This window comes from Oncorhynchus keta, chromosome 26, assembly GCF_023373465.1.
Source record: "Oncorhynchus keta strain PuntledgeMale-10-30-2019 chromosome 26, Oket_V2, whole genome shotgun sequence".
NCBI classification, from domain to species: Eukaryota; Metazoa; Chordata; class Actinopteri; order Salmoniformes; family Salmonidae; genus Oncorhynchus; species Oncorhynchus keta.
This window is the reverse complement of record NC_068446.1, coordinates 10,170,505-10,195,198: the sequence shown is the minus strand read 5'-3', so window position 1 is coordinate 10,195,198 and position 24,694 is coordinate 10,170,505. Positions and strand designations below refer to the sequence as shown.

Sequence of the window (24,694 nt, the reverse complement as noted above, 5' to 3'; positions counted from 1 at the left end):
AAAACTAGTTTTTGCTTTGTCATTATGGGGTGTAGATTGATTGGGAAAAACACAATTCAATACATTTTAGAATAAGGCTGTATCATAATGGCAAAAAAGTCAAGGGATCGGAATACTTTCCGAAAGCACTGTATGGCAGTTTGTTCTGAAAGTTTTTCTATTAGCAGTGTCATAATGAATCCGCTTAAACATTCCTCCCTTCTCTCACCAGACCAGGTGTGACCTGCATGAGAACAAGGACTTCATCACAGAGGGCCTGGAGGTTCATTACACCAAGATGTACCACATTGTCTTTCCACAACAATGAACACCAAATCATATTAAGCTGAGACTGGTGCCTGAACAGCTCCAAGGGATGGATAATGGTCTACATTCACAGTAATGGGCTTTAGGGCATCCTGAACTATGAAACCAGATTTTCTGATGAGTGATTTGTTAAGTACATTCACTTGCTGTTTAACGCCCGACAGCTGTTTTTGAGTTGTACAGCTGATCAGTTGGACCAGACAGGGAACAAGGGTCTGTTCAGGAGGGTAAAACAAAGAACGCTTGATAGTAATGTATGTAGAACAGGTACTGTCTCATATAGAATAGGCAAGGATCAGCTCTAAGTTGCATTTCTATCAGCAATGTTCAATCCCCTGACGTGTTGAAGTGCATTAGGCCTCAGAAGGGGACGAGTTGCGCTGCCAGCTTTACAACAGTAATACGAAGATACCCAAATTACCACTGTTAGTCATGTTGCTGCTATGCAGCCAAGACTTGGGTATTTTTTTATTTATCAAAGATGTAAGTTGCATTTAATCTGTTGAAACACAAACTTTAGTCATTTTGAACACAATCCTTTGTGCCTAGTGGTTTCATAACATATCGTTGCCAATTTCTGCAGAAAGAACAGGCTGCCGGTAACTGTTGTTTATTATTGGCTATCCCATCACCTTTGGCATGTCTAACAATGCATGCAACTGTACTACTAGAAAGTACACTACCCAGGCGATTAGACACTCAGATTTTAATACAAGTAAATGTCTTATTTAGACACAGACGTGCCCAGAGACATCTGAAGAGCTCCACTCCAATGTCTGCAGGCATCTCAACCTAGTAAACTTGAAAAGACATGCAGCCTACAAGGCATATGCTCCAAGATAAATTGAGAAAATCAGTTCAAGTCCATTGCTAAGCATAGAAACAAGGAAGGAGCTGACAACTCTCCATTTTTTGAAATACAAATATTTATTTGCAAGAACCGCCTAATCCTTCTTGGCAGCGGCTTTCCTCATGGCAGCCAGAACGTTGCTGAGCTCTTCCCTCTTTCTCTTGGCGCGGATGTGAGTTCCAATCTGTGGAGCAAACACACATTAGAATGTGCAATAGGAGAAACCCAACAAATGCATCTGCAACTTTCACAGCAGGTTAACTACCATGCTCAGGATGAAATTAACACTGTAGCATGTTTCTGGGACAGTTATGTCAGCGACAAATTCAGTAATCAGCAAATATGGGGCTAGCAGTCCAATAATACAAGAATGGTTGGACAAACTATAGGAGAACAATTCTACTGATCCAATAGTTTTGATTAATCTTACCAATAAATTCTCCACAAAGGAAACAGTCCATCACATTTCAGAAAGCTGCCCACTTGACAGCTGTACAAAATGCTAGACAAAATCTGTTTTGTTTGAAAAATGTACTTATTTGTTCTCAAACTGTCACAAGAGAGCAGCTGCAGAAAGCTGACGTCGACAAATGCATCCATACTGCCAATACCAACGCATACACACAACCAGTTTAGTAGCAGGGGAATCATACATACCCTCTTCTTGATGAACTTGAGGGCACGCTTGTCCTTGGAAACTTTCAGCAACTCCATGGCGCGTCTCTCGTAGGGGGCGAAGCCGCACACCTCACGGATCATGTCACGCACAAACTTGCTGTGCTTGGTCAGACGCTGAAACACAAAATCAGCGAAGAGACACTGAGTTAGATGCATGCATTAGAACTAACAGTAACTGTGGCCTGTTTCAGCCATATTGTGGACGACTGGGCCCATTATCTCATAATAACAGGTTCAAACATTTGATGTGGTCATCTACTTTGTTTCAGAACATATGTATATGCATGTCGCTAATGTAGAGACAGACGAAGTGAATCCTGAACCCTGGCCCTCAATCACTACACTGGTGGCAGCAATGGGATTAGACCACAAACTTGAACCAGCACCCAGCAGTTCTAGGACAAGCAAACAACCTGTGGCAAAGGGTCCAGACCCTTTACCAGAGGACATAGTGACCTGAGACTCTACCAATACAACACTGTGGCTGTCATGTTTCTATCCTTTCAGATGAACTCACCCCTCGCCTACGTGCATGTTTCGGTGCAGTCACATTCTTGGTTACAGGGTGGCCTTTACTAAGGCCCACGGCCATAGGATACCTGATAGCCATGTCTGTGGAAAGAAAGAACAGTCAGTCAGTGGTGCCTGCACCACATGCAATTGCTTTGGAGTTGTTCAAATAATATTAAATCTCTATGATCAATAAATAATCTAAATCTTAACATTTCACGAGGCCTGATTAATTAATTACCTACATCATGTTATCCCTTTGGAACGCAACATCACGTTGATAAAAAAGATGCCTAAGTTGGGAAAATGTAAGGCATCAAGGGCTTATGTTAACTTTGTGTTGATGAAAACACTATGCAACATTATCGGCAAGAGACTTGATGCCTATTGTGCCAAAGAGATTTAGTTGTTAAACGGGAGTGACGAGTGTGTTGATATAACGGTAATTGTTAAAATTCAGCTTTAATCATCAGAATTCGATACAGTTATTCAAGCCAACATATTAGGCAATAATTAAGAGTAGGCAAAATGATTGTCAGACAAAAATTATATCAAACATGTCACCATTGCGACATTTGATGTACAGCCACATTCACAGTGGTTGTCTGAAGCATGCTATTGGAATTCACAGCTTGATGATGCCTCGTGATTGACGTTGCAAATGATTGGAATAACCAATGAGCGTCAATCTTTCCTTTGCAGTACCTCAAACTGACGTGATTGCCAGCTGAGAAACTTACGAGTTCATTTTACTCCTGGTTCAAAGTTCGTCTAGGCAGTGTCTTAACATCATCCGACAACCTACGGAGTTTTTTTGTTGTCTTAAAACAAGTTTACAAGATTCCTAGGACCTTTTCTAAGATGCTTTGTTGATACAATCCCTTGTCTGGCCTTACCAGAATAATGCTTTCCTACAATGCCATCACAGTATTGTCAACTGCAATTAACATTTAAAGGACAATTACACCACCCTATTCACACCCCCTTAACTCTTTCCACATTGTTGTGTTAAAGTGGATTTATTATTTTTTTTAAAGGTCAATGGTCTACACAAAATAGATAAGTATTCAACCCAGAGTAAATACTTTTGAGAAGCACCTTTGGCAGCAATTACAGCTGTGAGTCTAAGAGCTTTGCACACTGGACTGTACAATATTGTTAAATGTTTTTGCTACACAGCCATTTAATTTTTTTATTTTTAAATCAAGGCCACTCGGGAACATTTAACTAGGCAAGACAGTTAAGAACAAATTCTTATTTACAATGACTGCCTACCCCGGCCAAACCCAGATGATACTGGGCCAATTGTGCGCCACCCTATGGGACTCCCAATCACGGCTAAAATTGATACTCCAGTGTGTCTTTGCCGTTGTTGAAAGGTGAATGTCTGTTTGGCTCTATCCAGTTTATTCTGAGCATAAAAAAAAAATCCCTAGTCCTTGCTGATGACCAGCATAACTATAACATGCTACCACCACCATGCTTGAAAATATGAAGTGGTACTCAGTGATGTGTTGTATTGGAATTGCCCCAAACATAACTTTGTCCTGAACGCTTTGTAAGCGTTAATTTCTTTGACATTTTTTGCAGTTTTACTTTAGTGCCTTATTATAAACAGAACATATTTATTCTGTACAGGCTTCCTTCTCACTGTCATTTAGGTTAGTATTGTGGAGTAACTACAATGTTGATCCATCCTAGTTCTCCCATCACAGCCATTAAAACTGTTTCAAAGTCACCTTTTGCCTTAAGGATGATATCCCGAGCGGTTTCCTTCCTCTCCAGTAACTGAGTTAGGAAGGACGCCTGTATTTTTGTAGTGACTGGGTGAGATACCATCCAAAGTGTAATTAATAACTTTTCCATGCTCAAAGGGATATTCAATGTCTGCTTTTTTTTAAATCCATCTATCAATAGGTTCCATTTTTTGCAAGCTATTGGAAAACCTCCCTGGTCTTTCGTTTGAAATTCACTGCTTGACTGAATTGTATGTGTGGGTTACAGAGATGAGGTAGTCATTGAAAAATCATGTTAAACACAGAGCGAGTCCATGCAACTTATTATGCGACTTGTTAAGCACAGTGTTACTCCTGAACTTAAGTATTCAACCCCTTTATAGCAAGAATACATAAGACATTTCAGCTTTTCATTTTTAAATAATTTGTAAAAAATATAAATCCCCTTTGACATTATGGGGATTGTGTGTAGGCCAGTGAAACACTACATTTAATACATTTTCAATTCCAGCTGTATTAACAAAATGTATAAAAAGTCACGGGGTGTGAATACTTTCTGGGTCTTTCTATAAACTAGGGTACAAGTGAGGATTTCCTACGGCTGTTAAGTCATTCATAGTAATCTGCCATTGCATTTATGGCACTATAAGTTGTCGTTATATCATACACTATGTAAACACTCCTTCACATCCGTTTCTGACAGGTGTAAAAATCGAGCACGAAGCCATACAATCTACCTAGACAAACATTAGCAGTTGAATGGCCCGTACTGAAGAGCTCAGTGACTTAACGTGGCACCTTCATAGGAGGCCACCTTTCCAACAAGTCAGTTGGTCAAAATGCTGCCCTGGTCAACTGTAATTGCTGTTAATGTGAAGTGGAAACGTCCAGGAGCAACATAGGCTCAGCCGCAAAGTGGTAGGCCACACAAGCTCATCGACCGTGACTGGTGAGTGCTGAAACGCATAAAAATCGTCTATCCTCGGTCGTAACACTCACTACCGAGTTCCAAACTGTTAGTCGGGAACTTCATGAAATGGGTTTCCATGACTAGGTAACACTTCATATCTCCTTTTGTTACAGGGTGAAAACAGTTTATCGGCAAACAAATCCCACAAAATGTATGCGGTTGAAAAATCAAAAAATCAAATGCGAAACAGTCACCTTAATCTTGATACCTAAAATATTTATATCGGTCTTTATGCCACCACTAAAATATACATAGGACTGATCCTATTTAGTCGATTGTTTGGTTGATAGGCTGTTGGTCGACCAAGATTTCTTTAGTCGAGAGGTCGCAATGAAAAAAATCCCATGGTGCATAAGACACCTGTCTGAGTGGACAAATCCATTGCAGAGGCCATGGGGATAGCACAGTCCATCACGCTAAGACATGTGATACTGAAATTGTATATGCTTACATTGTGTAAAAATAAAATGGTGAAACACTAATCATCTATTTTATAACAAATACGCTTTCTCCCACGTTGGATATGGTCGCTGTCCATGGTTCTGAAACAACCTAGAATTGGTGCCTTTCCCTATGTTGCTGTGTCCATAATAGCAAAGTTAAGACAGCATGTTGGGGTTGAGTAGAATACAGCAGAAGCAGCAGCAGAGACGAGGAAACAGCCCTTACCATAGCCTAAATGTCTAAGAAAATTGAGGAGCGAGGAAACCTACTTTAATTTTAGACTATAAAAACAGCCTGGCTTCATAAATCATCCTTATACAGTGCCTTTGGAAAGTACACAGAGCCCTTGCCTTTTCTACATTTTGTACTGTTACAGCCTTATTCTAAAATCCTCATAAACACACAATACCCCATAATGACAAAGCGAAAACAGGTTTAAACATGTTTGGGAATGTATTTAAAAAAAAATTGAAAGTGCCTTATTTACAAACACTACCTGTCAAAAGTTTTAGAACATTACTCAATTCAAAGGCCTTTCCCTTATGTTTTACTGTTTTCTACATTGTAGAATAATAATGAAGACAAACTATGAAATAACACATATGGAATCATGTAACTACATCAAAATCTATTCAATATTTGAGATTCTTCAAACTAGCCACCCGTTGCATTCTTTCAACCAGCTTCACCTGGAATGCTTTTCTAAAAGTACCCACATTTGTTGGCTGCTTTTCCTTCACTCTGCAGTCCGACTCAACCCAAACCATCTCAATTTGGTTGAGGTCGGGGGAATGTGGAGGCCAGGTCATCTGACGCAGCACTCCCATCACTCTAATTCTTGGTCAAATAGCCCTTACACAACCTGGAGGTGAGTTGGGTCATTGTTCTGTTGAAAAACAAATGTCAACCCACTAAGCACAAAACAGATTGGATGGCGCATCGCTGCATAATGCTGTAGTAGCCATGCTAATTAAGTGTACCTGCAAAGCACCCCCTCACCATAACACCTCCTTGTCCATGCTTCACGGTGGGAAATACACATGCGAAGATCATTCGTTCACCCACACCACATCTCAAAAGACATAGGTTGGAACCAAAAATCTCAAATTTGGACTCCCAACCAAAAGGTCAAATTTCCACCGGTCTAATGTCCATTGCTCGTGTTTCTTGGCCCAAGCAGGTCTCTTCCTCTTATTGGTGTCCTTCAGTAGTGATTTCTTTGCAGAAATTTGAAGACCTGATTCACACAAAAACAGTTGATGTTGAGATGTGTCTGTTACTTGAACTCTGAAGCATTTATTTGGGCTGCAATTTCTGAGGCTGGTAACTCTAATGAACTCATCCTTTGCAGCAGAGGTAACTCTGGGACTTCCTTTCCTCATGAGAGCCAGTTTCATCATAGCGCTTGGTGGTTTTTGCAGTTGCACTTGAAGAAATATTTAAAGTTCTTGACATTTTCCAGATTGATTAACCTTGTCTTAAAGTTGCAAAATAAGAGAGATGGTTGTCCTTCTGGAAGGTTATCCCATCTCCATAGAGGAACTCTTGAGCTCTCTTTTACTCAGTTTGGCTGGGTGGCTAGCTCTAGGAAGAGTTTGATGGTTCCAAACTTCTTCCATTTAAGAATGGAGGCCACTGTGTTCTTGGACCTTCAATGCTGCAGAAATGTTGAAGTACATTTCCCCATATCTGTGCCTCGACACAATCCTGTCTCAGAGCTCTAGAGACTCATCCTTCCACCTCATGGCTTGGTTTTTGCTCTGTCATGTACTGTCAAATGTGGGACCTTATATAGACAGGTGTGTGCCTTTCCAAATCATGTCCAATCAAGTGGTAGAAACTTGAGGTCGACTGATTAATTAGGGCCGATTTCAAGTTTTCTGTGGCTGTTGACAATGTGTTCCTGGTTCGAGCCCAGGTAGCGTCGAGGAGAGGGATGGAAGCTATACTGTTACACTGTCAATACTAAAGTGCCTATAAGAACATCCAATAGTCAAAGGTTAATGAAATACAAATGGTATAGAGAGAAATAGTCCTATAATTCATATAACTACAACCTAAAACGTCTTACCTGGGAATATTGAAGACTCATGTTAAAAGGAACCACCAGCTTTCATATGTTCTCATGTTCTGAGCAAGGAACTTAAACGTTAGCTTTCTTACATTACACATATTGCACTTTTATTTTCTTCTCCAACACTTTGTTTTTGCATTATTTAAACCAAATTGAACATGTTTCATTATTTATTTGAGGCTAAATTGATTTTATTGATCTATTATATTAAGCTAAAATAAGTGTTAATTCAGTATTGTTGTAATTGTCATTATTACAAATAAATGTTTAAAAAAATATTAAATATAGTCTGATTAGTCCTCCAATAATCGGTATCGGCGTTGAAAAGTCATAATTGTTCGACCTTTAGTAGAAACATCTCAAGGATGCTCAATGGAAACAGGATGCACCTGAATTTAGAGTCTCATAGCAAAGGGTCTGAATACTTATGTAATTTGTTGTTTTTTTGTAACAAAGTTGCAAAAATGTAAACCCGTTTTGGCTTCGTCTTTGCAGTATTGTGAAAAATTGATGACAAACATTTATTTTAATACATTTTAGAATTTGGCTGTAACGTAACAATGTGGGGAAAAACCAACGGCACTGAATTTCACATCACTTTTGGGTTGTATTATAATGCTTGCATGAATATCAAGCTGGAATGTATGTTAATGTCGTTGTAATTAATCAACTGCATTATACTCAAAAAATAATTTGAAAAGAGATCCTAACGAATGCTAAACATAAGTTACTTTGTCTGACGCTGTGAGCTACCATGCTAGCTAGTCCAACTGCTACAACCAAAATAGTGTTTGCTACAATAGCCCAGTTTAATCTTAGTGACTGTCTTAATTTTTTATTTATTTCACCTTTATTTAACCAGGTAAGCAAGTTGAGAACAAGTTCTCATTTACAATTGCGACCTGGCCAAGAAAAAGCAAAGCAGTTCCGACACATACAACACAGTTACACATGGAGTAAAACAAACTTACAGTCAATAATACAGTAGAAAAATAAGTATATATAACACAATGTGAGCAAATGAGGTGAGATAAGGGAGGTAAAGGCAAAAAAAATGCCATGGTGGCGAGGTAAATACAATATAGCAAGTAAAACACTGGAATGGTAGATTTGCTTTGGAAGAATGTGCAAAGTAGAAATAAACAGGCAGGCCTGTTAGAAAACATTTATGAAATGTACAGGCAAATCACTACAGAATTCTAATCTCTTATATTTGAAACTTGCTGTATCTTTGGTGCTATTAGCAATGCTAGCTAGCTAAGTAGCTAAACCTGCTGCATCTGAAAGTGTTTTCAAAAATAACAGCCAATACAGTAATTCACTTCGAAAAGTCTATTTGGAAAGGGCACAATGGTTGCCAGAGCGGCAACTTCAACACAATTTTTGTACTGTTTGTATTACTTTTACTGTTGTATTGTTGTATTTCAAATGTGTCTGTCAGTGGTGTTACTTGTAGCTGCTGTTTCTGCAAAAGCGAATGGGGATCAAAATAAATAAGTGATGTGGGAGTGGTTTTGCCAAATGGAATCATGGGAGTTTGAGCCTTGAACAACAGAAAAATACTATGAGTGAGCTAACTATAATATCATTCTACAAGTTTTTGACCATCTATTAGACTAAGACAACCAGAGCTAGATAAAACAGGGATAATCAGAAAACTACAGACAGCTGGCTATCTACTCGGATTTCAGAGCACTCATCTGTGTGTGACTGAGAGCAGAATAACTGATGAATTCATGAACACTCAACAACTATTAAATATGGCATGTGTCATTAAACGTGTGCAAAAAAAAAAAAAAAAATTGTTGCCAGCAGCAGATACAGGCAACATCCAAACAGCCTAACCTGCTCTGCTAGGGTGAGTAAAATGGTCAGAGTGAGATTCTCTTATTTGTGTCGAAGTAGCTAGCCAACGTTAGTTTGGGTGCTTGACTGCCCTCGGATCGACCCTACTTCTCGGACAGAGCGTCCAGTGTGCACTCCAAAAGCACTTAAATTGAAACGCTCTTAATTTAGAAACGGACAATCGAACGACCACAGCGCGCACTGGCACTCCGGAGTGAATTTAAGAACACACCCTAAGATATATTGTATAAATGAATGAACGGGGTTTGACAGTTTGTGGTAACATTACCAACGGTGGTCATCACTAATTAGTTCATAGTAACCCACATATTAAAAGCCGCGCAGAAGAAGCAAGCTCAACAAACAGTCTAACGTATTGAGGCGTATAAGCCTCTTGATTAAGCAAGTTAGCGAACGTAAACCAAATATCGCTGCTATTATAACAGACATAATGCTACCAATGTTAGTTAGATAGCCAAATAACGTAGATATCTAGTAGTTGCTTACTTCTGTTGAGGAAAATTACTAGATTCCGTCTATATTAGACATACATGTCATCTGACTGCAGTCATTACGGCTCGTTAAGAAAATCCAGCAACAAGGCGATATGATACGATTCTCATATGTAGGGGAAAGTCATGTCAGCGCAACAAATTTCCGGTGACGTTACAGCTAAATTATATTGTTTGTCAACACAATATTGGCGCCATACTTTTGGTAACAACTAAACCGTATGTTGGTTCTATCATAATTGGTGATAAACGAAGGATGCCATTGATTTCGTAAAGATTTCAGCTGATAGTAATTCTTCCAAAAAATCTTACTTGCTTTCTTTAATGGCGGACAAACCGGAAGGAACGCTTAGCGGTGGAGGCTGGGTCATGAGGGTTTTTAATAAAATGTAAAACATCAGGGAAATCTTTCTAGCGCCACATAAGGGTGTGGACCACTGACAGTAGTTTTTCAAGGAAAACTTTATAGCTAGCTATATAATCCAAAAGTAAATCATTTAGACCTCTCAGCAGTATGAATCAAATTAAATCATTTCTTAAATTGCTTTAAAAACAACTAGTGTAGACAAACAGTGAAATGCGTTACTTACGGCCCTTCCCAGCAATGCAGAGAAAGAAAATAGAGAAATAATAAAAAAGTAAAACACGTAGTAATAAATACACAATGAGTGCAAAAAGGTTCAATGCATATAGTCCAGATATCTGGTTAACTATTTAAGTTAACTATTTAGCAATCTTATGGCTTGTGGGTAGACGCTGTTCGGGGAACAATCTGCTAGCAGAGAGAACAGTCTATGTATGACCTGGAGTCTTTGACAATTTTTAGGGTCTTCCTCTGAAAATATCTGGTATAGATGTCCTGGATGTCAGGGAGCGCGACCCCAGTGATGTACAGGGCCATACGCACTATCAATCAATCAAATGTATTTATAAAACCCTTTTGACATCAGCCGATGTCACAAAGTGCTGTACAGAAACACAGCCTAAAACCCCAAACAGCAAGCAATGCAGATGTAGAAGCACAGTGCCTTTCACTCCCATAGAAAGGCAGGAACCAAGGCAGAAACCTAGAGCGGAACCAGGCTCTGAGGGGTGGCCAGTCCTCTTCTGGCTGTGCCGTGTGGAGTTTATAACAGAACATGGCCAAGATGTTCAAACGTTCATAGATGACCTGCAGGGTCAGATAATAAAAATCACAGTGGTTGTAGAGGGTGCAACAGGTCAGCACCTCAGGAGTAAATGTCAGTTTCCTTCATAGCCGATCATTCAGAGTTAGAGACAGCAGGTGCTGTAGAGCGAGGGTCCAAAACAGCAGGTCCGGGACAAGGTAGCACGTCCAGTACAACAGTTCAGGGTTCCATAGCCGCAGGCAGAACAAATGTACACTCTATAGCACCTTGCGGTCAGATGCCAAGCAGTTGCCATACCAAGCAGTGATGCAGCCAGTCAAGATGCTCTCAATAGTGCAGCTGTAGAACTTTTTGAGAATCTGCAGGCCCATGCCAAATCCTTTCAGCCTCCTGAGGGGGGAAGAGGCATTGTCGTGCCCCTTTTCATGATTGTGTTGGTGTGTGGGGACCATGATAGATCCTTAGTGATATGGATACCGAGGGACTTGAAGCTTTCGACCCACTCACTCTAGATATCCTCATTAAAAGCTTTTATTTTTGAAAAAAGAAAAAAAATAATTGAGTAAATGATCACAACCATTTACAGCGGGGCAAAAAAAGTATTTAGTCAGCCACCAATTGTGCAAGTTCTCCCACTTAAAAAGATGAGAGAGGCCTGTAATTTTCATCATAGGCACACTTCAACTATGACAGACAAAATGAGAAAAAAAATCCAGAAAATCACATTGTAGGATTTTTAATGAATTTATTTGCAAATTAGGTACAGGGCACCATTGAATGGAGTGATTTCTGGGGTAGAATTAAGTGTGGAGGTGGAGCAATTGAAGTTGAAAATTCCGGATGTTTGTGGAGCCCACTGTTTGGTGCGATGCAGACCCAGCGGAGAGCTTGGTGAAATAGAGGTGTACTTTTGAGCTTTGATTTAGTCTTTACCTGACAAAGTAATGTTAGGATATATGAATTATGCTGTTAGAGCTTTTCAAATCCACTGTGGTGTTATAGGTGTCATGTTTATGGGCATGTCCTCCTGTAGCTCAGTTGGTAGAGCATGGCGCTTGTAACGCCAGGGTAGTGGGTTCGATTCCCGGGACCACCCATACGTAGAATGTATGCACACATGACTGTAAGTCGCTTTGGATAAAAGCGTCAGCTAAATGGCATATATTATATTATTATTATATTATGTCGCAGCACTGTCTAGGAGGAAGATGCACAGTGTGTAGGAGGACATGGGGCAGAGGAATGTGTAGTTTCGGTTGAAAGTTGTGTGTGCCAACTGTAGGGGTGCCCATGTTGCTGGGGATTGGAGGTGTCCGAGGCGAGAGAGGCAGGTTGAGGTGGCCAAGGTCAGAGTAGTGCAGAAGTTGTCGTATGCTGAGGCAGTGAAGAAAGTACAGGAGTGTGGATCAAGGGTGAGTGATTCTGAGAGGATCCCTGTCAATAGTCGAGCTGTGCCAGAACAGAAGGATAGCCCAATGAGTGATATATGTTTCAATAATGTTGGCTCCTTAGCGTTCATAGCAATGGTAATCAACTGTAAGCCACAGAAAATAAATGTTGTGGTGGCAGCTGCAGAGAAGTACAGTTGAAGTCGAAAGTTTACATACACCTTAGCCAAATACATTTAAACTCAGTTTTTCACAATTCCTGACATTTAATCCTAGTAATAATTCCCTGTCTGAGGTCAGTTAGGATCACCACTTAATTTTAAGAATGTGAAATGTCAGAATAATAGTAAGAGAATGATTCATTTCAGCTTTTATTTCTTTCATCACATTCCCAGTGGGTCAGAAGTTTACATACACCCAATTCGTATTTGGTAGCATTGCCTTTGATGGGGTTCACCTTGGGGTCATGATATGGGCTGCATCAAATGTTTGATATATTATAATAATTGATTACGCTTATGTTGTGTTAATAGAAGGGGAAGGGCTATAAGACCCCTCCCCCACTACATTTATAGGGTCATGGACTACAGCTTAACAATATGTATTCATTATAAGGTTTAAAATGGTTCTACTATTCTTTTATAGTCTCTGCCTCTTATAAAGAAACGGTCTGAGAGATGTGTGAGTTATTGCAGTCAAAACAGGGTATCTGTGAGAAAGCGCCTCAAGGCTAAAAGAGATTCATAGACACAGAACCCTGCAGGGGAGTGAAAGAGGTAAGAGACTAGTCAGACATACAACTATAAATCAACTTGGAGAGTGGACAATTACTGCTGAGCCTTTAGATAACAATGAAACTATTGTTTATATAGCTGTGTGTGCATGGGCCTGGTCTCATGAGTAGAAGGTGTTGACGTGGGCAGTTACATCACTAGGGGCTGACTGCAAGCATAATAAAATAACTCGGAACCTTTCCTATTTTGCAGAACTTACTCGGAAACATGCATGCTATGTTACCGTTGTCAACGTCTGTCTGCAATTGCATTAATAAAAGTTTTGATTGATTTACATAAAGATATAGTCTAATTGCTGATTTCACCAATGAGCCTATGATGGACAAGGAACGAACCCCAACACCTTTAAAATGTTGAACTTGGCCCATTCCTCCTGACAGAGCTGGTGTAACTGAGTCAGGTTTGTAAGCTTCCTTGCTCACACACGCTTTTTCAGTTCTGCCCACAAATGTTCTATAGGAATGAGGTCAGGGCTTTGTGATGGCCACTCCAATACCTTGACTTTGTTGTCCTTATACCAATGTGCCACAACTTTGGAGGTATGCTTGGGGTCATTGACCATTTGGAAGACCCATTTGCGACCAAGCTTTAACTTCCTGACTGATGTCTTGAGATGTTGCTTCAATATATCCACATACTTTTCGTTGCCCATGATGCCATGTATTTTATGAAGAGCAGCAGTCCCTCCTGCAGCAAAGCACCCCCACAACATGATGCTGCCACTCCCGTGCTTCACGGTTGGGATGGTGTTCTTCGGCTTGCAAGCCTCCCCTTTTCCCTCCAACATAACAATGGTCATTATGGCCAAACAGTTCTATTTTTGTTTCATCAGACCAGAGGACAAAAAGTACGATCTTTGTCCCCATGTGCAGTTGCAAACCGCAATCTGGCTTTTTATGGCGGTTTTGGAGCAGTGGCTTCTTCCTTGCTGAGTGGGGTTTCAAGTTATGTCGATATAGGACTAATTTTATTGTGGATATAGATACTTTTGTGCCTGTTTCCTCCAGCATCTTCACAATGTCCTTTTCTGTTGCCCTTGGATTGATTTGCACTTTTTGCAACAAAGTATGTTCATCTCTTGGACTCAGAACGCGTCTCCTTCCTGAGCGGTATGATGGCTGCGTGGTCCCATGGTGTTTATACTTGCATACTATTGTTTGTACAGATGAACGTGGTACCTTCAGGCGTTTGGAAATTGCTCCCAAGGATGAAACAGACTTGTGGAGGTCTACAATTTTTTTCTTACGTCTTGACTGATTTCTTTAGATTTTCCCATGATGTCAAGCAAAGATGCACTGAGTTTGAAGGTAGTCCTTGAAATGCATCCACAAGTACACCTCCAATTGACTCAAATATGTAAATTAGCCTATCAAAAGCTTCTAAAGCCATAACATCAATTTAGTGTATGTTAACATCTGACCCACTGGATTTGTAAGTGAAATAATCTGTCTGGAAACAATTATTCAAAAAATTACTTGTGTCATGCACAAAGTAGATGTCCTAACTGACTTGCCAAAACTATAGTTTGTTAATAATACATTTGGGGAGTGGTTGAAAAACGAGTTTTAATGACTCCAACTTAAGTGTATGTAAACTTCCGACTTCAACTGTATCTCCCTGGCATATTACATTTATGCAGCAGCAATACAATACATTTTTGGACTTGTTGTACTGTGCTCACTTGAACAGGAAGGTGCTTTCAAAACAACTGGGAACTTGGAAAAAAACAAGGTTGAATCATGATGACGTCATTGATCTTCAGGTCATAGCTCTAGAAAGAGGCCAGATTAACAATTCCCAGTTGGATGACCGTTCAACATATTTTCCCAGTCAAAGCACGTTTATTCCCGATATCCCAGTTGTTAGGTTTTCGCAGTTCCGAGTTAGCAGTTGTTTTGAGCGCAGCACAACTCATGCTTTATTGACAGCATAGCCAATGATGAATGTTTAGCATTTTAAACTTGGAAAAAAGCCCCTTTAATCTCAGATTTGGGACCACACATTCACTCCACTGAAAATCAGGCTAGTGATTGCTTTGCAATGCTTGCAGTTATAGCCACTGTCACGATTTCCAACTTGCTGTGTAATGTTTATGTCCAATGGCCGATGAGCACTGGTATGTTTTATCTATAATTTCTCTTCATTATTTATCTTAGTTTGACAAAGATTAAAAAGGATTTGCAGTAGATTGTCGACTTGATTCATGATGATGACTGCTAGCTAAGATTTTGAAAGTCCAATCCAAGCTACTGTACATATAACGTGATGTCATTTTATCTGTGGCCAATGACTTTTAGCTTCTTGGATGGGCACTTCTATTGTAACTATGGCAGCACCCAAGGGGCTTGAAATTTCTAGCTCTACCCTTTGGTGGTTCCAAACTTCTTCCATTTACGAATGATGAAGGCCATTGTGTTCTTCAGGACCTTGAATGCTGCAGATATAGACTGGTGTGTGTGCCTTTCCAAATCATGTCCAATCAATTGAATTTACCACAGGTGGGCTCCAATCAAATTGTAGATACATCTCAAGGATGATCAATGGAAACAGGATGCACCTGAGCTCTCAGGTCTCCTAGCAAAGGGTCTGAATAAATTTGCAAACATTTCTAAAAACCTGTTTTTGCTTTTTCATTATGGGGTATTGTGTGTAGTTTGAGGGGGGAAATTTTTTGAATACATTTTAGAATAAGGCTGTAACGTAACAAAATGTGGAAAAAGGGAAGGGGTCTGTATACTTTCCGAATGCACTGTATATATATTACCAGTTGTGAAATCCATAGATTAGGGCCTAATGAATTTATTTAAATTGACTGATTTCCTTATGAACTGTAACTATGTAAAATATTTGAAATGGTTGGATGTTGCATTTGATATTTTAGTTCAGTAAAGAAAAACATACCTCTACTACTTGTAGAAGTGGAGATGTGTATGTAGCGTAGGCTTCTTGAAAAGTGTTTTCCTCAGCTTCCAGACATCAAGGTTAGATTGCCTAGGTTGTTATCACTCTTTAAGATGAGACTTTGTCTAATATTAAGCCCCTCAAGTGCCTGGTGTTAGTGTGGCCTATCGTGATGAATAGTGATAATTTCAACAGCCATGACATTAGAATGTCCTGTATTTTCACCAGGCAGTGATGCAGAACCGTTTTCCACTGGGTTTTTGTTTCTTTCTCATTTTATGGGCGACGCAATTTTATCCTGGTCATATGACTTTGATTAGCCAAACTAGCTAGCTAAATGATATAAGTAAACTTTTCATTGTTTTGTAGCTTGGTACATCTGTCGACTTAAAACAATACGAGTTGGACTGTATATAACTTTTAATGATACTGTTGGTGTCATGTGACAAACATATGGAGTACCTGGGGTTTCTGCCAGAGGTGGACTCAGTGGGTAAGTGTTTTCGTAGCAGGTTCGGAAACAGATTAATTTTAGGAAAATGGTTAGATCAGCGAAAATGTTCTCCTTACCTGCTACAAAAATCACGATCGAAGTGGCATGAAAAGTGTGTTCTCTGCGGGTAAATAATATTTTGACTAGTAGCATTACAGCTAGCTAGCTTGTTACCAGCTGTCGTCATGTGACTAGCTAAATAAATGCTAGATTCGGTAGTGCTTTCAAGCGAATACAGTGATATATTATGAGTCTAAATAAAAACATAGCTTGATAGGCAACAGACAGCCAGGACAATCTGTCTTTGTTTGGCTAGTTACCTAGCTACTTCTGCCTGTAAACTGTACTGTTACTGTCCAATAACAACCAAACCCAGCTATAGATCTTTGAGTGGATCTGAAATGACAGTTGGTATAGCAAATGGTGAAAATTCCATTTAGACAAGGGAGTGTGCATATCTATGCCTAGGTGGGGTAGGTGTTAGGGGTTCTCTCTGGACAGGAGTAACAGTACCATTGCATTGCCACTATTTTGAGAGCTAGCTAGCATAGCTGTTTTTTCCTCATCAGTGGTTTGTGAATTTGAGCGAATAAAGGTAGAGTTCCTGCGAAAGGGAACAAATGCTAAGATCTATGAGGGGGCTGCCAGTAAGTATCAGTTTCCAAGCTTTCATAAACCTTCCTACAAAACATCTTATCCATGCAATGCTGTCATTCTGTTTAATTGTCCAACCATTTTTACATTGTAGACTGTTGTAGCCAACTAGTTTCCCCTCCTCTAAATGTGTTCTCCAGGGAAGCTGAGTGTTGACGCAGAAACCTTACAGCATGGTGTGGAGGGACTCATTTGATCTGCTCACCGAGAGCTCTAAACTCAATGTGAGTGGCTACAGAGAGTCCTATCCCCTTTCTACAACTAGCACACTCACCGACTTTCTCTCTACATAGAACACTCATTTTGAAGCAGCTCTCGGATGAGTCTGGGGAACTGTTCCTTTTGAGTTTGCAATGAACATTAGCATGAAGCTTGCCCTGAACCGTGTGTGTATGTGTTGTAGATTCCTGAGGTGGACTTTCAGGACTCGGTGCTGGCCTTCACAGAGTAGCCGAACCAGCTGCTGCTGCAGCTCTACTTGGACCTCAGGAAGGAGATCTGACACATCCTCAGTGAACTGACCCACTCACTGCCACACTAACATGGTCCAAGCACGCCAAGTCAGTCGTGAAGAGTACACGACAACACCTATTCCCACTCAGGAGACTGAGAAGATTTGGCATTGGTCCTCAAATCCTCAAAAAGTTATACAGCCGCACCATCGAGAGCATGGTGCAGCTGCATCTCTGCCTGGTATGACAACTGCTCGGCCTCCGACTGCAAGGCACTACAGAGGGTAGTGCCTACGGCCCAGTACATCACTAGGGACAAGCTTCCTGCCATCCAGGACCTCTATACCAGACGGTGTCAATGGAATGCCCTAAAAATAGGGTTCCCCCACTGACACAACTGTGTACATTATTGAACTGGGACTTTACTGATCTGAAAGCATTCAACATCAATAAGTCCATCTTCCACAGATCCCTGTCAACATCAAACAGGCCTTGGAACCCTGTGTAACAGCAAATAGGGTCCAACCTGACATTTTTTTTTGTTTTTTTTTGTCAACATTGAATTGAGTCCTGCCAGCAGAGGTGGTTACAGATGACCCTGCATCAGGGATAGGAGATGGGCATCTGTCACATAGGATACAGCTCTATTGCCTAAAGTGGTTACCTCTCATCTCCTTCCATATACAGTGAGCTCCAAACGTATTGGGACAGTGAATTCTTGTTGTTTTGGCTCTGTACTCCAGCACTTTGGATTTGAAATTATACAATGACTATGAAGTTAAAGTGCAGACTGTCAGCTTTAATTTTAGGGTATTTTCATCCATATCAGGTGATGAATGGGAAATAATGCGAGGTCACTTTTATTGTAAATAAGAATAGAATGTTTCTAAACACATCTACATTCATGTGGATGCTACCATGATTTTGGATAGTCCTGAATGAATTGTAAATAATAACGAGTGAGAAAGTTAGACGCACAAATATCATTCCCCCAAGACTTGTTAAACTCTCACCATTAAAATAACATGGGAGGTTAGGATTTTTTGGGTGGTATGATATTTGTGCTTCTAACTTTCGCACTCTTTCGCATTCATGATTCATTCAGGATTTTCCGTAATCATGGTAGCATCCATATTAATGTAGAAGTGTTAAACATTCAAGCCTATAATTGAAAAAACATCTACAATAAAAGTGACTACAAAATGACATTACAATATTTACCACTCATTTATATAGGGCACAAAATAATCTGAAACACAACCTAAATAAACAACAAATGCTGTTGTCACACGCTTGATGTAATCATTGTGTGATAGGAATATGGGACCAAATACTTAACTTTTGACTACATTAATACACATGAATTTGTCCCAGTACTTTTGGTCCCCTAAAATGGGGGACTAAGTACAAAAATTGCTGTAATTTCTAAACGGTTCACCCGACATGGATGAAAATACCCTCAAATTAAATCTGATAGTCTTCACTTTATCCTCAGTCATTTTATCATTTGAAATCCAAAGTGTTGGAGTACAGAGCCAAAATAACCAAATATTTGTCACGGCCCCAATAGTTTTGGAGCTTACTGTATCTGCTCGGATCTGGGTGGGAAATCCGGATAAGTGAAAGATGAATGGCACCGGTCACCTAGAGAGAATGCTATCACCTGGGCACAGTTTGATTGACATGATCCTGTGTTAAATTCTGCTCCTCCTTCAGATGTGGCCCCTCCTTGCTTTTGGATGCAAGAGAGAACTGAATCACATCTCTTACATACCACATCATATGCCACAATAAATATAATTGTATATGATCCCATGACATTTGGGGGTGAAATATTGTCTTTCTAAAACGAAGTGGGAACTCAATGGGGGATCAGGGTTGAAACAACACAGGATAATTCTGATCTGGATTAAATGTTTGGAAAATCTGGGCCCTATGCAGTTTTATTCTGATCAGGGAAATGGACAAGGAGGCTGCACTAGGGTGTTGAGATGTATACACTGATAGGCACTGCTATTCTAATTAATTTAGCTAATGGCGATCAAATATTGTCAAGTAATAAAGCTATCACAATAACCATATCAGAATTAGGTGGGAGGGAGGGCATTTTGGACATTTCTATGTGGTATGGACAGAGTTTACTGGTGCACCTTTTCTAGCCTTGTAGAAACAGTACTTGGCAAAAGCCCTCAGTCATAATCATGCAGTGCTGTTGCATTCATAATCTTTGATCATTTAATTTGTACACCTTCAAATTGTACTGACATCGTTTGGATAGCCTTGATTCTCTTGACGGATCAATTGTAGAGGAAGATGAGTAGTGGGTGAAAGAACAGTGCATTTTATTATGTAGAGGATTCAGAATGTGGGCATTGTCTGTTTTACATCAATCAAACGGTTTACATTGGTACTTTGGAAAGATTCAGATCAAAGGTAGACTTAAAATGAGCCATTATAGATATAGATTGTCCATGTTTTTAGCTTTATGCGTGCCTGACTAATGTATTCCATGAGTTTGAATGATTTTTTTCCCAAAAAGAGTATGAGTGGCTAAATGTTACTTAGAATTGTATAAAGCAATGTTGTTAAATTGTTTACAGGATTTTTAGATATTGCCATCTATACATTTTTTTGTGAGTACATTTTTGCCAATAATTCTATGAACAAACCACTTCACTAGCTAGGTTTCCTTCCAATTGGCAACAGATTTTCAGTCAAATGTTCTAAAATCTACATAACCATATGTGCATTTTCCAACCAAAGATTTTTCCATCAAATTTAATTGTTGCGGGTTAAAGGCTGCGCATGATGTAGTGCACATACAAATAACTTGTGGTTATTCCCATGGTTTTAGTATGTGTGCTCTAGCAAATATCTTGCAGAAACAGTGCGGGTGTAGTCTACTACATGATGAGATTATTATAGACAAAAGAGCAAGATTTTTATTTGTCAAATGGCAGCCAAGCATCGATCATCATGTCACCATAATAAAATACATGAAGCTATATATCCAATCCAGTCCATTCAATTAACTACGCGCCAAAATTGAACTCGGACAATATGTCTGGAAAGTAACTGTAACATTAAACGGTTAACAATTTCGTCTTGGGTCCATAACGGCTAAATGCTAGAATTTGCCTGTAAGGCATATCTTAGATAATCATAGGGGAAACACAAAACGGACTGAGATCAGTGTGTGGTTGAGGTTCTGCCCGACCAGACGCGTAGGCGTTGCATTGCAATTATTGATGGACATTCAACAGACATTCGCAAAAAGCCATTTAAAAATGTAAAAATCAATAACTAGTTCACAGTGTGTCACGGAATCATCAAACTAGATATGATTTATTCTATAAATGTCTAGCATACTTTTACAGCTTTTGTTTTGAGTAGCAATTCCAGTTTTGACTTGATAGAAATACATCAAATCTTTAAAATGCCATTTAAACCGGTAAAACTCAATAACTAATTCACCATTTGTCACATAAACATCAACCTAGATGTGATTTATTCCATAAATGTCTAGCATACTTTTACAACCTTTGTTTTGTGTAGAAATTCCAGTTTCACATGTTATAAATACATAACATCTATAAAATGTCATTTAAAACTGTATGCATGGATAACTAATTAATCGTTTGTCACAGAAAAATCTAAGTAGGTATGATTTATTCCAAAAATGTATACTTTTACAACCTTTGCTTTGAGTAGAAATTCCAGTTTTGATTTGAAAGAAATACATAAAATCTCAAATATTGTATTTAATGATGAATAAATCTAAATCAGTGATTGTCTCAGAAAAAAAGTGAAAATATGCATTTAATTGTATGCCAAATCAATATTTGCATTTTTAGTGCAACAGTTCCACATTGTAAAGTAGTTACAAGGCACAACAGTCATTTATTTATAGGTCTCTAATTTAACAGCAAAGTGGCCCCTTTCTATAATTTTGGCTTTGAAGTCCTTTGTCATCCCCAGACAAGCTGAATGGTACCATCTCTGGTACACAGAGCATTCTATCTGCAGTATTAAAAACATAAAACAGTGTTATGTTTATTTACATGTAAATTACAGTTCTGGAATACCCAAATTCTGTTACATGCTTTTGCAATTAGGAACATTTTCAAATTGAATTGGATTTTTGTTCAATGGCTAAATTGACTTTAAATGACATGAATTTGACCACAACCCTGATAGAAGCATACATAACTGAGGCGTTAATCATCGTTGAGTATTCAGGCAATATAAATCATATCGTAATAAAGGCATACATTTGCAAAAACGAATGTGTTACTAAAGAAGCTATCACATGTCAATGTTGTAATATCAAACATTCCCATTATCGTAGGCTTTGACATTCAAATCAGTTTAATCGTCTCTCGTGCCAGATGCAACGTGTTCACCTATTACAGTGAATTGCTGTCATAGTATGTATCTAGTATCTCTCATAGTAGAATAATAAAAATAGAGTAATGATAATTAATAGAACATTAGAGCAAAAATAACACAAGGATAACCCTGATAAAAAAAAGTTTGAAGGATGAAACTACATGATTTTTCATAGCCTACTGTTATATTACATAAAGACAAACCCAGTTCCTCAGGTCATCAAAGCACACATTGAGCAGTCTTGCTTTGACTGGAAAAAAAGAGGACCATATTTTTATGCATTGTTGACACATTTAAAGATGCTTTCTGGAACCCATAGTTCTCGAGGTTGTGCTTCGAAGACTGTCCCTCACAGTTGCATACTACATTGTTCTCTCACTGTCTGTGCTTTGCCCCCTTCCCACACCCTATAGCAAAGGATTCCCCAAAGATTGTCTTTCTGCTTTCTGCAAAAGTTAACCTCGAAAACACCTAGTCAACCTTGTTGTAAACTACTGTAACTTTGAGAATGTCCCTCCTTTTTTCTGTATTTGCTGTTAGTCTAATGTACTGTATAATAAAAATAACACCTCCCCCTAGTGGCCAAGACAAAAACAGAAAGGTTCCATGTGGGACTTAGAAATATATGTAACATGAATTACAATAACTACAGTAGGTAGGTACATCAAACCTACATCAAAGTACACTAATCCTCCCAAAATGTATTTCCTAGTATCAGTATTTCCTTTTTCAGGCTTTTTTCCCTGAGGTAATAGATTCAACTCTTCATCACTTACAGCCAAATATTTAATACTTGATGAAACGGGGAAAGGAGATAGACTGTTCAAGTTTGTAAGTGCAGTTGGAGTTTATTACAGTCAGTACAAGCTGAGTGTTGGAATTATTAAAAAACAGTTTTGGAACTTTTCTGAGTTACAAAAGACCATTACAGACTGTGCTGTCATTTTGCAAATTCTAAAGTTCAAACAAACAGTAAAAGAATACCTGAATACTTCTCTGCATGCTTTAGTGCCTAGAAGGCCAAGACCACTGAACTTGGTGTATGTAGGTGCAATTTATTTTCTTGAATATGGTGGTGAACCTGATCAAGTGGAAACTGAGTGTAGATATCACAAACAACTCCCTTTGAGCAGTGTCTGTCTGTTATACGTTTGATCAATGGGTATAATGGTAAATCTGATCTCCCAAGGTCCTCATACGCTCACTTGGATACATAGAGTTGGAGGTAAAGAAAAAAATGAAACTAGGACATTAAAACACTGGCAGAATGCTTTCATCCACATCCATTCACATAAAATATGTATTTTAAAGTATAAATACCCCCCTAAGACCAGTCTTTCTGGATATTTTAAAAGGTTTGCAAATAGTTTTTTTCTGCAAGGAATGTGAATTGAAAGGGATATGGTAACACCTATGTAGGTTACGTAATTTCTACACTGATATAATGGGTATAATGTGTGGTAGTTGCACACCTCCCTGCTGAATTATGTAGAGCAGTTTAAGAGAGAAAGAGAGCAAATAGCATAGGGACAGCCTGGTTGAAGTCCTAGTTTTGAATGGTTAGTGCCAGTAGATTGCAGAGGGGTTCACATATAGTTCAGAGGCAAATCATAATGTATACATTTAGCCCAAAACCAAACATGTACAGTCTACTTCTTATATTAATGCTTTTTCTGTTATCCGCCCTCATTAAAAATCCTACAATGTGATTTTCTGGATTTTTTTCCTTCTCATTTTGTCTGTCATAGTTGAAGTGTACCTATGATGAATTACAGGCCTCTCTCATCTTTTTAAGTGGGAGAACTTGCACACTTGGTGGCTGACTAAATACTTTTTTGCCCCACTGTACATACACAGTGAGTAAACAACAGAATATGAGGTGACCAGTGTTCAATGAGTATGTTTACATGCATACTAATAATTTGATATTAAACTGATTATGGTAGTAGGCAGAGTATGGCATTAGTCATGTATACATCTTAGTCTATCTTAATTAATCAGTGTACGATCATAATCGAAGTAAGCATACACCAATTAAAACACGGTATTTTCTGAGCAATCTTTCCCCTTATTAGGACATCTAAACACCTTAATCTGAGTTCCAGCGGTGTATTTGATCTGCACATGTGCTAGCACCAGCTGAGCGTGCCTCCCTCTTGAGCATGTGTGAAATGTGTTCGGCAAAAACAACTGAAAGTGTGCATCTTAAAGTCGTTTTCACATACAAACTTTAAATGTCCGAATTTGGAAACAAATAGACTTCCTTAAAATAACATGTTAATTGTGTTACAACGTTTATTTTGATTGGCAATTGTCTGCATTTATCAAAGACCCATCAGGTAGCCTGATTTCAGATGTGTAAACAGGATTATTATAGAAACCATTCTTCTTGCAATGCATGTAAACATTTGAATCAAACAATTATATTAATCTGACTAGCCATACAATCGTATTGTTGTGTGCATGTAACCATAATCAATGACTATATATATGGGGCATTAGTTTGAAGGTGCAGGGCTGAGTAGTGATGGCTGGTCAACAGTCTGATGGCCTGGTGGTAGAAGCTGT

General features: G+C 39.1%; 1 protein-coding gene and 1 long non-coding RNA gene across 3 annotated transcripts; one reads left to right on the top strand and one right to left on the bottom strand.

Annotated features, from left to right (window-relative positions):
• Positions 1-1,212: 1,212 nt before the first annotated feature.
• Positions 1,213-10,310, bottom strand: LOC118358907 (60S ribosomal protein L36). Of its 2 annotated transcripts, none has more exons than XM_035736914.2 (4): positions 10,238-10,310; positions 2,352-2,446; positions 1,814-1,948; positions 1,213-1,340 (listed from the first exon to the last, which is right to left on the bottom strand). In XM_035736914.2, the coding sequence occupies exons 2-4, from the start codon at positions 2,442-2,444 to the stop codon at positions 1,251-1,253; spliced, it is 318 nt and encodes a 105-aa protein (XP_035592807.1). In that variant the 5' UTR covers positions 2,445-2,446; positions 10,238-10,310; the 3' UTR covers positions 1,213-1,250. The 2 variants fall into 2 exon arrangements, with proteins under 2 accessions (XP_035592807.1, XP_052336174.1); XM_052480214.1 differs by having other exon boundaries at positions 10,242-10,293.
• A 5,605-nt stretch (positions 10,311-15,915) lies between these two features.
• On the top strand, positions 15,916-23,835 carry LOC118358906 (uncharacterized). The gene is made up of 3 exons (XR_004820560.2): positions 15,916-16,631; positions 17,426-17,509; positions 17,689-23,835. It is a non-coding gene; the product is annotated as an uncharacterized LOC118358906 (long non-coding RNA).
• The last annotated feature ends 859 nt before the right edge of the window (positions 23,836-24,694 follow it).

What these genes read in the sequence shown, in the direction of transcription:
- LOC118358907 (XM_035736914.2), bottom strand. Translation starts at nt 2,444, where the DNA reads ATGGCTATCAGGTATCCTATGGCCGTGGGCCTTAGTAAAGGCCACCCT. An exon ending in AACATGCACGTAGGCGAGGG is followed by an intron (nt 1,949 to 2,351) that starts GTGAGTTCATCT and finishes TTTGTGTTTCAG; the next exon opens with CGTCTGACCAAGCACAGCAA. An exon ending in TCAAGTTCATCAAGAAGAGG is followed by an intron (nt 1,341 to 1,813) that starts GTATGTATGATT and finishes TTTGCTCCACAG; the next exon opens with ATTGGAACTCACATCCGCGC.